The 14,835-nt window shown below is 36.1% G+C and overlaps 1 protein-coding gene across 1 annotated transcript; it reads left to right on the forward strand.

The window, feature by feature from the left end:
* Positions 1 to 859: 859 nt before the first annotated feature.
* Positions 860 to 14,507, forward strand: LOC124361741. Its single transcript, XM_046815698.1, has 2 exons — positions 860 to 1,057; positions 13,510 to 14,507. The coding sequence occupies exon 2, from the start codon at positions 13,521 to 13,523 to the stop codon at positions 13,980 to 13,982; it is 462 nt and encodes a 153-aa protein (XP_046671654.1). The 5' UTR covers positions 860 to 1,057; positions 13,510 to 13,520; the 3' UTR covers positions 13,983 to 14,507.
* Positions 14,508 to 14,835: the final 328 nt, after the last annotated feature.

Genomic DNA, 14,835 nt, shown 5'->3' on the forward strand with positions numbered 1-14,835 from the left:
TCTCGTTAAAACTCCACAACCTTCTCAATAAAATGTCCGGGTTGGATTAGATATCTTATGGCAGCCCAAGGGTGACCATATTAGGGTCTTCAGTCCTCTTATCTTGAAATCTTCGATAAGTGGTGTAAAAGCACTGTTATTATCTTCTTCGGTTGGTTTCCCAAAGTAGTCTTTCTTGGTAAACTATACACTAACGCACCATTTCCAACCTTCTGCAATGTCCGTTTGGTATTCTCATAGTATGTATTTTGAGGTCTCCCAAAACTCTCTCTCTCTAAACACCACTGCCACCCCAGCTGACATTTGTCTATGATGAGTATATGGTGCAAATCTGCAGATATGGTGTGCGAACAACCTACAGAAGGATCGTTTTTAGCTGGTTGATCACAACATACATATCTGCCTCCAGGATATTCACTCCATCTTCGTTTAACTTCCTGGAAAACTTCCTGGCGCGGAAGTGTTCTTTATTTTGTTTAATATTATGTTTTTCACCTTTATAGAAATGTTATCCTTACCTTTTTTGTTAAAATGTAGGTCGTGATATGAATAATAATGACGAGGAAGCAGGTGTAAAGGGAGTAAGTTTATGTCATTTGTTGTTACAATTTTCTCAATTTCACTGTTGAAACTGCTTATTCTTGTGTTCGATATATAGTAATGTCGATTAGTTTAATATATGACAAAATCAAAGCACAATAATACAAAATATTGTTGTTCAAAAGTATTAAATTTATTAATAATTGCATATAGTTCTGCTATGAAGCTGGAACACACCGAGCTTAATTTGAACACACGAGACCAACTGTGGGATCAAGAAGGCTGCAGCAGTCTCTTGACAGTTTTTGTAGCGTTGGCGTTAATGTGAAATGTGAACAAAGTTATAATTTATATAGGTTATGGTAGTGTGTTGGTGTTATGTGTAATGTGCTGTGTGTAGTGTGTTGTGTGTTGGTGTTAAACTCCGATTAGTACTTCACTCCCCTTCTTTACATTCGTATCATCCATCTTACATGGCTGCATGAAGCCAATTTTCCCAATAATCCTCGAGATTTAGGTAATCACTGTTTACATTTCAATGTTGCATAAATGTTGAGATTACTACATTTACATTTCTAATTTGGTATCAATTTACAATAACGTGGACCATGGAAAGGTATGTTCATTTTTTTTTCCCCTGAAAACTACAATTTTTCCTGAAAACAATAGTGAAGAAAAAATTCGTCGGCAACGAAAATCAAAGGAGTTACGATTTTTTGAAAACTCTGTTTTTGACACTATCTCTGGCAATTTTACTGAAATGATGCTGACAAGTACGTTAATTCTGTCAACGATGCCTGCCCGCTGCGCAGTGCTGCGCACTGCTTGCTCTTTTAGAAAAAAAATTAACTCGAGCTTGCAAAAGTCGAATCCCAGATCACGTGATGCCCCTGATCCTTAACCCTCCAAGTGTTGTTCGACAAAATTTTGTCGGTTATTTTCCATTTTTTAACGCAATAATGCCCGAAAGGCATCAATATAATACAATAATATACTTTCCCCCCAGTTTATATGCACCTGTGATAATAATACTTGACTATAAATGCCCAACCCATGAAAAAAAGTCCATTTTTCATGGTCACGGTATTGTAAATAAATACCTCTAATTTAGTTTATATATATATATATATTGATTGTAATTTTTATGCCGGTATTCAAGATAGTAGTAATGAGGTAAAATACAGTTAAAGCGGCTTATAGACGGGGAAAGTAGAGACGACAAGTTACTGGCTGCCAGTTACTGCCTCTTCAACTTACCGCTTACTTCCCCTGTCTATAGGGGTACTTTCCAATCCAGCAGTAAGTAATTACTTACTGGCCACTCCACGGCAAGTAGCGGGTCACGTAGGCGATCACGTGACCACTGGCGGCCAGTACTTTCCTGTCAAAACAAGCACTTCCCCACACTTACCGCCAGTAGAGCAGTGGCAAGTAAAGGAACGGATCGCATTGTGATATGTTGTTGTGGTGTAGTACGTTGTGAAAATGTCAGGAAATTGCATTGCAGAGAAGAAGAAAAGTGCAATTAAATGGAATAGTGATGAAAGTTTTTGGAGGTTTTTCAGAGCTACGAGCTGCTATGGAACTGTCGTCATCGTGAATACGTTGACAAACAAAAGCGTGAATCTGCTATGCATAGGTTAATGACCGACATTCAGGAACAAGGTATACAAGAACCGGATATTTGTTTTTTGCGGAACAGAATTAAAGTGATAAAAACAATGTACAGACAAGAACGTGTCAAAGTTGAGGAATCTAAATCAAGTGGTAAAGGTAAGGATGACAAGACTTACCTGGTACACTCTTGCTGACTCGTTTTTGAGAGTTGTGGCTTTAACACGCTCTTCAAAATCAAACCTGGCAAAGCAGGTAAGTTCAGTTATTTTTTATTATATGAACCTATTATTTACAAGCATAGTCGTAGCGTATCAGAAGGGAGCCCATTAGGGAAATTTGAATATCCACAATGGAAACAAAAATTATATACATTATTTTTTAACTGTATAACAGTAATATTTGTTTTTATATTTCATACTAAGAAGATTTAAGTTTATAATGATTAATAATATTTTAATGTTGAGTCCCCTCCAACGTTGCGTTTTTGGTTATTAAGGAAAACTACAAAAATGTACAATGTAACGAAAGGATGATAGGATTTTTGATTTTTCCCATCGTTATATATCACAATAAAAAAAATAACAACACTACGTTTCGAGGTAAAAGTGAAATCCATGATGATCGGTTATGGATTGAAATCCATCCTCTTCTTCAGGTGATTAGAACTAAAGGTACTTTGGGATTATATACCGACCACACCAGTATGAAGAACACAAAAATAGAAATTTATAGAAACAAACATGATAGAACGAAAAAACAACTCTTCAATTACAAAATTACAAACTTACAAGCATTTCCAGGTATTGTGATCGGTATTGTTGTCGCTGTTATCTTATCTTTCTCGAGAATCCTGATTACGGCAGGCCGCGCGGCATCACGTGATTTGCACGGTACATAATTACCTTTCCATTACAATTCAATTTATATTTCTGATTAGCCCCTCTAGAATTTGATATTTTACTGATAGGTACTATCTCGAGGGATGTTTTTCTTTCGTCGACATCAGCGCGGGGCAGCACCGAAGGTGCTGCCGAAGCCCGCGCTGATGGCCGGAGGCACTCGCATTTTGGGTGGCAGAATGTGATCAAGAATAAAAACAAGTTTTGAGTGTTTTTTAAATAAAGAGTTTAGTTTGGTAAATGTTTGTTTTTGTTGAATTTTTGTGTTTGGAGAAATGTAGAGGTAAAACACGGAAGTACAACAAAGCGATGCACCAGCTGAACGGGCGGCGAGACTCTGCAATCACGTTATCTACTAGACGCTCGACTTTGACCTCTGTCTGAGGATGGGGAGGGGTTTGCGATAAGACAATTCCTGTTTTATATTGACGAAATATTGTTCTACGCTAATCTAGTAATCAGTAGAAACGAAATGTGAAATAACGATTCATGTCTGGGTGTGGTCGGTATAATCCCAAAGTACCGAACTAAATTACATTAAGCTACGACATTTGGCAACGGGTTACCACTAGAAATAAAAGAGTATAAAATAACTCGTGCTTGTTCTCGTAACCTTGGTTTGTGCGCATAACATGCGTGTAGTGTACACAAGCAGTCTTCTGGTATGTAGCCTATGACTTATTTTATACTTTTTAATTTCTAGTGGAAACCCGTTGCCAAATGTTGTAACTTAATGTAATTTAGTTAATCACCTGAAGAAGAGGATAGATGTCAATCCTCGAAACGTACTGTTATTTTTATTGTAACAAATAACGAAGGCAAATGTCCGAAATCCTATTATCCTTTCAAAGCTTTTATCGTCAATAACAACTTCAAACAAAGTACAAGGTAATCATATATTTTATTAATTTACTACAAATGCACAACGGTACATATTTTAATGATACACTAAGAAATCAATATGTTTACAAGAAACTCATGATTGTCTTCTTTTTTCAACTATTCAAATCCAATCGATTGTTTTTGCCAGGGGACAGAACCAGGACCTATGAAATAGGTAGCAAGCTTGTCTCTTTTATCAGACGCACTCTTAGAGGAAGGGTTTGTTGAGCGGTTGACCGCCACCTTCCAGGGTGAATGACCCCCGTTGCTGTATCCTCAAAATCGACGCTTCCTTTTTTCAAGTAAGTTGTGGACGACTTAGTGCAGAAACAATTGTGAAGTATGCATGTGCACTGGACAATCAAATCTACTGTTCGAAGATTGAGATCGATAGATTTCTCAAATATTCTGAACCGTGATGTCAAAATACCGAACGTGTTTTCAACAACCCTACGAGCCCGTGATAAGCGGTAATTGAATAAACGCTCTTCTAGTGTCAAGTTCCTTTTAGAGTAGGGTTTCATCACATTTGTGCTGAGTGGAAAGGCATCATCTGCTACTATTACATAGTCATTCGGCCAATTAAGCTGATTTGAATCTATAGCTCTCTTTAGTGAAGATAGTCGGTAGACGCTGCTATCGTTTTGCTATGCCGTTTGATCCAACATCGATGTACAAAAAACGGTGATCTGCATCTACTAATGCCAGCAAAATTATGCTGTAACCTCCTTTGTAGTTGAAGAACTCAGAGCTACATCCAGGTGGTCTTTTTATCGCGACATGCTTGCCATCAAGGGCTCCACAGCATGATGAAAAATTCCATTTTACATCGAAGCTTCCTTGTATGTTTTCCCATTTTTGTGTAGTGCCTGAAAACAACATTTTGTATTAGATAGTGTACATAAATAGCATTGACACTAATGGTGATAGCCTCTTATGTTGTAGACTGATTGTGATAACACTACGGTCCAGGACGTCATAGAGGAAACATTAGTGGAGGTGGAAGAGACTGATAACACTCAAATCGAGAGCCAGCTGGATGAAAATACAGATCAGTCTGTTGAAAAAACAACTTTTGTTCCTCCACATAATATTAAAAAACGACGAGTCAGTAAGTTAGCCAAAATCGAGTCAATCAATTGCAAAACAACAAAAGATAGCATAAAACTGACCAAAAAGTACAACTTCTGCAAGTAAAAAGCAAGATGCGTATGATGCGTTTGCTCAACACATGGCTACCCAGTTGAGGACCCTCCCGCTCAGAAGCTTTATTATCCTGCAAGAACAATTTCAAAGCCTAATAACTAAAGAAAAGCTCAAGACCATGAACCCACCCCCATCTCCAATCATGTCGACAGGCAGCAGCTACGATGACAATGATGACAGCGAACTGTAACCTTACTCTCAAAGTATTTTTCAAGATCGTGGCACGTTTTATACAGAATTAAACTAAAACTGTTCTACATTCTTTCAAATTTTTTCATTCTACTCACATTTTTTGTACGTTACAAATCAAACTTTGAATACATATAATTGAAATATATATTTCATACAACATTCCGTTCTTTAAGTTCATCTAACAAACTAGTGTATGATACATTTTTAAATAAAACTTTTACATTGCAAAGTGAGTTCTACTTTTAATAAACCTTAAATTTTGTAGGTATAAGTTACGTAGCAAAGTAGGCCTACGTAGGCTTAAGTTGTGTCAAATTTGTATATTTTTAATTGAAAATTGTATGTTTTTACTAAACATTAAGTAATTCAAAGAATGCGTTGGATCTGCTTACCTCCATAAAGCTCTTCAAGCAGGTCACAATGGCTGTCATAACATCAGGTAAAAAAATCGAAATTGAAGGTGCTGGTATGCGAAATAGCAGTGATAACGACTGCAAACTGTCACCTGTAGCCTGAAAACGCAGAGTTGTTTCAAACTTTTGTCTGGGGGTCAATGGTTTACGCATTGGAGTACTTTGTTTACGAATTACGGGTTCTACCATATGTAGCAGCTCCTCAAACTTTTCGACACTCATACATAAATGTCTTTTAAAATCCAGAGGATCTTCCATCGCGAGTTCGCAAAAAAGAGTTGCAGAGGTTCAGATGCACCAAATTCATGTCTCCTGTCGACCCACTTCTTCACCCAAACTTTTCCTATTCAAAACAGATCGCAATTCTTCACTTAAAAGTACAACACAATCCTGAATTGCTTCATTAAAAGCTTCGCAATATTCTTCATAACAATCCGACATGATTTCACAACAGACCGGCCTACTGGCCGACAGTACAACCGATATATTTGCTGCCAATAACTTTCCCTGTGTAAATGGAAATTGGTGGAAAGTGACGTATTGTCAAGTACTGGCCGCCAGTAACTTGCTGTCTCTATTTTCCCCGTCTATAAGCCGCTTAAGGTTAATAAGGCTTGGAAACAAAACAGATTTTCAATACCTAGACATCCCTGTCAGTGTGTAATACTGTAATGAAGTTGCTTGATCTCAGACCTTTGGAACAATGGTTTGATCTGGCTGATTTGTTCTTTGTTTCTACATTAACTTGTCAATGGATTCATGAATTATCCAGCTCTATTAGCCGAAACTGACCAGAATTCCAGGGTCCACCAGATCACTGAACTATTTGCGAACAACCACCACTTGAAAGCTGGACCCATCACTAGATTACATAGAGGCAGAGAACGATAAGCGGTCATGGTTTTTATATAATTTATTACAATAATCACTACTTTATATATCGAACAACAGAACTATCAATCGATATCCAGGTGTCTAAGATACTAAATTAAAGTCACATGTTTCAAAGTAGTACAAATAGTTTAAACAACTACATAATGTCATAAATAATAAAAGGAAAAATGGAATTTAAATCATAAAGAAACATAACAACAAAACTATCTTGAAACCAAGATAGACACAGTAAATCATCTTTCAGTGTTATTTGATAATTTTCTAAAGTTAACCTTTTTTATTTAAAAGAAGCCATTTATAGAACACATTATGTTTAGAATATCAAAATGTGTGAACAGTTGGTGCAGATGATGTAGCTATTGTCCAAATTAATTATTATTGGTTGATTATATTGATTGGTATAATATTGAAATATTGTTTGATACTTTCTATATAAAAAAAACTGGGTCCGATTATCGTACTCTACCCTTACATAGGCTTGCTAATTGTGTTCCAGTTGAAGAGGACTTTGTCCAAGATAAACTACAAATATTTCAGATAAAGGTCATGACTTCTGTCCCTATATACTATCAGTCACATCTATTGCCCATTTAAAGCCTCTATGTTTCATACCTGTTGGCCTCGTTATCTTTGTCCATTTAAATTAACCATCTGTATTATTTATTGTATCTTGCTGTTATTATATATTTACTTGGTAGTGTTGCATATCAAATTATTATTTTAGTGTTTTAACAGCTGCAGTATAATAAGTGGCCACCAACACAATGGAATCATGATTGTCAATTATAAATATTGAATACAACATTTGACATCTAAATATTCGTATTTAATCGTTGTCAGCTGTTTTTATTTTGTTTATTTACTGAGTAGGCCTGTGACATCGGAAATATCAATGGCGATAAGCATGCAGTTATTAACTGAAAATATATCTTTTAGACATTCAACAAAGTTTTAAATAGTTACAAAGGTACTTACGTATTAACACCACCGCAGCAAAAATTTAATGGTTATCAAGTGCAGACAATCTAAGCTTAAATTTTTGGTGAGAATATAAGCACTTTGGGAGTCCAAAAGACTTTTAAAAAACGAAGTATTCATGAGGGTTTAGGTATGAAATGGACTGATAAATTTAAGATAGATTCAAAACTGTCCTTATGTTTACTAAAATAAAGTTTCATGTCATTTTGTTTTTTAGGTACAATATTTCGCTTCTGAAATAATAAAATTGGTCTAGTGGTTGCAAGTTCGACAAAACTCAAACGGCTTTTTTCTGCAGTACTAAAATACTATTAAGATTGCTCTCAGAAGTCCCTCCCCAAATAGCTATACCATAGCGGATGTGTGATTCTATCATGGCATAGTAAGTTTTTGCTGCATCCAGTCCTGCTGCCCAATATATTCTTCTGACCATATATACTCCAGTACTGATTTTTTTACAAAGGCTATTAATGTGGCTAGTCCATCTGAGGCCAGTATCAAGAGACAAGCCTAATAATTTTGTTTCTTCTTCGGAAGTGATGTTTGGTAAATCTAAAACAGGTTCTGCTAGTCTACTGAAGTTTAAGTGCACTGTCTTGGATGCTTTTTTATGTAAAGGGTAAATTTTGGCAATTTTTAGAGGGGCTGGAAAATGGCTAAGTGCAAAAGACTTGTTGACTATACCAGCAATAGGAGCTGCAAGTTGCAGAGTGCAATGCTTTACTACTCTTGCTGGTATCTCATCAATTTCACAGGAGAGCTTCGGTTTTAAGGAAGCTATTGTATCTTGAGTATCTTTCTGAGTGATATGTTTAAATCTAAAAAGACTGGAATAGTTGAATGCAACTGGTTGCTGAAAATTAGGTAAAGTGGGTTTAGGTTTCTGTTTTAAGGTTTCTTCAGCTACTTCAAAAAAGAATTTGTTGAAATGATTAGCTATAAACTCAGGATCACTTACAGTTTTTCCATTTAAATAATAAACTGAATGGATTTTAAATAATGAATTTAGTGAATTTGTCTCTGATGATTGTTTGCTGTGTCTCTCTGAATTAATAACTTGCCACAACGCTTTAGGTTTGTTTTGAGCTAGTGTTATTTGGTGTGCAGTGACATTGCGCTTGACTGTTCTTAGTCTCAAATCATAAAATATTTTCCTTATCAATTTGTGTACCACTCATTTGGTACTTGTGTAGGGTTGTTATGTATTCATTTTTGTACTCGATAGAAAGATGATCATAGAGTGGCCTTGCGTTTTTCTTAGTTTTCGATCTTTATTTTTTAATGGGGCATGTGTAGTCTTGAGCTCTTCTTACAGTTCCATAAAAGAGATTTTACGCTTGATCTACATCTATGTTTTGAATGAATTTCTTCCCAGTTTTTCTTCGTGCAGGACAGTTTTTAAGGTGTCTAAATTTTGCTTGCAGAAGTTTCTTCTGTGAGTTTGAGTTTGTGTTGGATATATATTTAAATTAAAATCAATTATACAGATTTGCCCAGTATGGTCAGACATCCCACTTCAAAAACCGTGAAATCAATGTGATTTCTTGGATATTAGTGCTTATCATGTCAATAGACGTAGCTATAGATGTTGTGATGCGGGTTGCTGGAAGTGGGAGTCATAATATTTTGTATGAATAATTCTTTATCAAGTTTTCTATTCTCTCTTGTGTCTATAAGCCTATCTATATTCATATCTCCCATTATGACTATTGATTTATCTTGAAATTGAGTTGTTTTGAGAATGTTTACCAATGATTTGAACAGCTGTCTCAACTGAACCACTGGGTGGACGGTACACACCTAAAATGTTTATGACTCTATTTTCTCTTTTCTTTTATTTGCACCATAGCAGCTTCACACACAAATTGTGTGCACAATTGTGAGGTGTTAATAGCATTTGCACTGATGTTAGCTGAGTCTTTCGTGTATATAGCAACACCTCCGAAACTTCTGCAGGGATCACTTCTGACTGGTTTATACCTACCAGTTGAACCCACCACTGGGCACAGCAAAAACCGATGTGCCACTTCAATCTGGGCAACCTTATGGATGTCCAGTAGCGGCACATCACTAACCGCAAATGTTGAGATTCTGGGGTTCATGGGCAATTCAATAGGTCTAGTCTACTGTGGAAGATGACTGTTGGTGTTGGTGGGGTTTGTTCCCTTACCTCAGAGGCTCTTGTTAACCTCAACAAGGGTGTGCCACCCCTTGCCTACTTTGACTGGAGAGGCTGGTTCAGAGCTGGCCTCCCCTTCTTCCGGGATGACTTTGAGATGTAGTGCCCTAATTCTTCCTCATGGATCTCGATTGGAGGCGGCCCCTACTCCCTAACCTTACCCAACCTGAATATCCTATCACTCACTCCGGAAGCAGCGCAAAGGTTCTTACAGGACTAAGTGCAATTTATAAGCTTCTTGTCCTAAGAGAACAAAAAAACAAACAAACACCTCCGAATTTATGACCTTCTCTGCTATAGTCAGTCACAAGAGTGTATCCAAGAATCCTTGTATTTCTAAGGGGTTTCACCGTTCACCGTTCAATCCATGTTCTGTAAGTATTAATATGGATGGCGAGGTTGTGTTTAGAGAGTGGTTTAGTCTGTCTAATTTCTTTGCTAATCCCCTTATGTTCTGATGCATCACAGTGAATTTTGAGTTGGAGCATAATTGGTTAACTGATAAAGATTTTTGGAGACCTTGAAAATTGAGTGGTTTTTTAGACTGGAATTTATAAATATCTTGGGATTTTAAAATTGTCCATCTGTCTTGATTTGCTGTTTTTTTCTTCACTTAAGTATGTCGGTTTTTCGTTTGGATGGCTGTCAAAGGGAAACCTAGATGCTGTTTCTACCTTACTCTCATCAATATTTCTTACAAAAAAATCCTCATAAGTTTCCCTTTCCCGCAGTAGCTTAGCAGAGCAGGGAGGCTTCTTTTTAGTGACGGTCATTTTTTTTGGGGGATTCTGCTTGTTTTACAGAGGTTTGTAGCCCAAGTTTCCTCTTTAGCTGACCTATGCACTTGTGCTACAACTTGAAAATTATAGGTATTTAGTCTCTCCTTGAGGTTGTGTTGAATTATAACATGTGCCTTGAGGTAGATGATCGGCTCCCCCTCTCGCTTTCAAGTTCTTCCAAATTATACAAATCTGCCTCACTTACTTTCTCTATATTATCTAAGGCTTCTGGTCGTTTAGGACTGGATTCAGCAGACTTTGCAGGATACAAGTTATTTTCCTTTATCTTCTGGACTTGTAGAGAAACGCTAAAAACATTTTTCATTTGTCCGACATTAGGTTTCCCCTTTGGAGATTTATTAAAGTTACAGGACCTATTTTCCTTGCCAGGGTAGCCTTTGGTGATTTTCATTGACTTTGCTTTATTTATAGTACGAATTTCTGCCTCTAGATTAATGATTTTCTGTTCTAATGCTGTGTAGTTTTTCTTTAAAAGACCTACTTCAATAACTAAGGGTGTGTTTGCTGCATGGGAAGTTGAAAATGGTTTCAGTTTGAACCTCTGAATTTTTTTAGACTTATTCTCCAATTAGGCTGCTTTGACTCATGAGTAGGCTATTTTTTAGAGTTAATATAATGTTTTCTTGTTCGTTAATTTTGATTTCATTCTCCTCTAATAAAATTGCTTGCTTCCTATCATTTTCATCGAAAACGTTTTGTATGTCTAGGATGTATTCTTTGTCCTTAGCTCCTTGCAGTTCTGCCTCAGCAAGTTTGTTGAAGTTGTTTGACTCTTTGTAAATAAATTTCTTCATATTTTAAAAGATCTTCAATTTTGGCTTCCATGCTGTTTGCTTGGGCAATTAATTTGTTTTTTTTCCTTTTTCAGGATTTTATTAATAATGCTGAACCTATTTTGGCTGCCATAATTAGGCTATCTCCATGGGTTCTTGAATCAGTTTCAAGTAAACTTTGTTCAAGTTCCTGAATAGAATTACTTAATGAGTTATTTTCCGTTTTGAATTTGGAGGATTGCTAGAACTGAGAACTCCAGGATTCACAGCATTGATTCCCTTCAGGGAACCCTTGAACATGGTACCGGCCCCACTACTTCCATTACATGTGTGAGACATATCCTGGTTAAATACAGACTCAGCTTCTTTAATGGCTGCGTTAAAGTTAGCGTTTTTGAAATTCTCAGCTTTAAATTGTTCATATTTATTTTATTCTTATTTTCTTTATATAGACAGATGTTGAATTTGTTAACTAGGGCTGTCTCTTTAGTAGGACCAAAAAGACCACATTGTTCTTAGTTGAATTTTTAGTCTTCTCAACACCGGTGATTTTTTGCAGGCCAATGTGAATACTTACGCACTTTCGCAAAGACCAAGTCTCTAATGGAAAAGTCATCTTTATTGCCCTTCAGTGATTGTGCCATAATATGCAGTTTTGATGGTCCAGAATTATATTATATTTTATTTATTTTAGGTTAGTTAGGTTTGTAAAAATTATTTAAAATAAAACTTTTTTTCAAACTGTGTTTAATATAACGTGGTTTGGCAGACTCCACGTGGCCAATGATTTATAAAATTCAAAATTTAAAACTGTTTTTTATGACGAGGTTTGGCAGGCTCCTCGTGGTTAATGGTTTATAAAAATCAAAATTAATTCTTTTTAAAGAGTCAGATTGTTTAAAACAACCAAAAAACCAAAGCAAGAAGCAAGGCTGTTGATTGCTGACGGCTGTGTGCACAATTGAGCTGTTGTCAGTAGGTCAGGTGGCTCTGGAATATGACTCTGTCAGCACAGTTACCAGTTGTCACCGTATGGTTTGAATTTATTCAGTGATTTAAATGAAGTCATCTTGGTTACAGAAATATAAACTTTTGAATATACTTTTTGTATGGATAAGCTTGTTATTATGATTTAGTAGTTAATCTTTAAGTTCTTTAATGCTTGAGATTAGTTTACACGTCTTAAGTTCCTTGAGTTACAGGTTGTTTCTTATCATGATCTTAGTTTCTTGAGTAGAATAGTTTTTTTTTTTTTAGTTTTATGGTGAAATTGACTTACAATAGCTCCAGATAAATTTCTGCACAGGTGAGTAAATATTTGTTGTTGAAATACACAACTGGGAGCCACTTCACTTTGACTGTAAGTGTACATTTCATCTGTAATGTAATTATAGGTAATGATTTGCAAGCACCATTGCTAACCGAAGAAATTGATTTTGAATTGAATCTAACTTTTGTAGGATGTCGTAATAAATTATATATAGATAGCAAGCATAGTTCAGGTTGGGCCTTGCAAGACATTTACAGAGTAATAGGTCAAAATCTGGGTGAATGCCTTTTCTGCCAGAAATTACAGCCTTAATATTATAATATTAAAATCTCGTCAATATTGCGTCAAGTATAGTTATTATCAAAAATTACAACTAAGTTAGAAGTCTAATACTGTCTAACATCAGACTTACTTTATTTATCTGCAGAAATTTATCTGGAGCTATTGTAAGTCAATTTCACCATAAAACTTAAAAAAAAACTATTCTATATTTTTCTAAGACCAGTTACTTTATTGTGTTTCTTTTTAAAAATAGTTAAAAACATACTTAATATACGAGACATGTGTGTGTGCGCTATATCTATATTTTTGATTTCTCTCGCAAGTTATCTCAGATGTCCTGAAATAGTATTTGTATTTTCTAAACATACAGTTTGGTCATCTACAGTACGTTAAAAATATTTTTTGCTGTAAAATGTGTACAATTTAAAAAAAAAAACTATATACTTTAAAGTTGATGTTGAGAAGTTAGTTATTAGTGCCACATAGCGTCTAAAAATCTATTGTTGCTAGATTAATTTAAACATTGTTGTTTGAGTACCTGTGTTTAGTATACCAATATTTAATAATGTGTTGATTGATTTCAGGTATAGAAAATATGGACACCCTGCCGATGGAACTGGTAGAGGTTATAGCCCTTCATTTGACAGCAAGGGATTTGGCAGCATGCTGTTCAACTAACCATGCCTGGCGTGACATGTTTGGTCAAGACATTATATGGAAACATCACTGCAACAGAGTAGTGGCAGACTGCCTTGCTACTGCTGAGAGTCGAGTGGAGCCCAAGTTTGTGTTACCAGAAAATAAGGATGTAGGAAACTCCCTGAGTCCTCTGGGGAAGTGGAGACTCGCTTATTTGAGAGAACAGGTGCTGTGGAGTCACTGGATAAATGGAAACAAACTAATGGAAATTCTTGCTATAAATGACCCATACAAGCAGGAGCTAATACCATCAGAAGACGGACTGTGTGAGTTTGTCACAAATAACTACTTGATTACATCGTGTGAGAAACAAGTGATGTTGTGGAACATCAGCAGCAGTCCCTGTTTACGTGAGTGATCCCTTTCGTCTGTTGTTACCTGGAAGTGTGACTTTTTATTCATCAATCGATAACAACAAGATTGTCATTGTCCAGAAAACTGTTGTCCAGGTTTATCATTATGGATCTCCTATGAAGCCAGATTGGACTCTTGAACAAAGTTTTTTGTTTGACAGAGCGGCACCTATTCGGTTCAGTGAAACAGAAGAAATGGAAACTTTTCCTCTCACTTTTAGTTGCCTCGTGATAGAGAATTATTTTGTAGGCATCTTGTCTTCAGGAGAAATACATGTGTGGAATCTCCAATCCGGTACAAAGCTGAAGAAAGTTTTGTGTCCTGGTATAAATAATGATGAAATCATTAAAGTTGTAAATTCAAGGAATCCAAAAAAAGGACTTTGTAATCACAGTTCGCAGAAATAACATGTATCACTTCTATGTGTTCAGTCTGGCCAGTTTGGAATTCTACCCCTTCAACACTAGTCATGACCTCCAGAGATTTCCTTCGTGTGTCATACAAAATGGATTATTGGCTACATGTCTTAGAGACTCTTTCAAAGTGTTTGACTACCACAGCTCCCAGCTCATTTTGGTAGTCCCAGCCGACTACTCAGTAGGATTGTTAACAATAGATGATTACTTTCTTCTCATAACAAAGGGCACCATACATGTATTCCACACCATCACTAGAGCTTTTGAATCAGTACTTATGCCATTATTAAATCCGCTCGAAAGTATACATAGCTTTAATGATATTGTATGTAGTAAATTTTTAAAAACAGGTCATTACAGTGGGGAACTTGGGTGGGAAATTGATCTAAAATCAATTCCCATTAAAATTACCCATCTCCGGAAATTGGTCTACCAATTTTA

Source organism: Homalodisca vitripennis, chromosome 5 (genome assembly GCF_021130785.1).
Source record: "Homalodisca vitripennis isolate AUS2020 chromosome 5, UT_GWSS_2.1, whole genome shotgun sequence".
Taxonomy (NCBI): Eukaryota; Metazoa; Arthropoda; class Insecta; order Hemiptera; family Cicadellidae; genus Homalodisca; species Homalodisca vitripennis.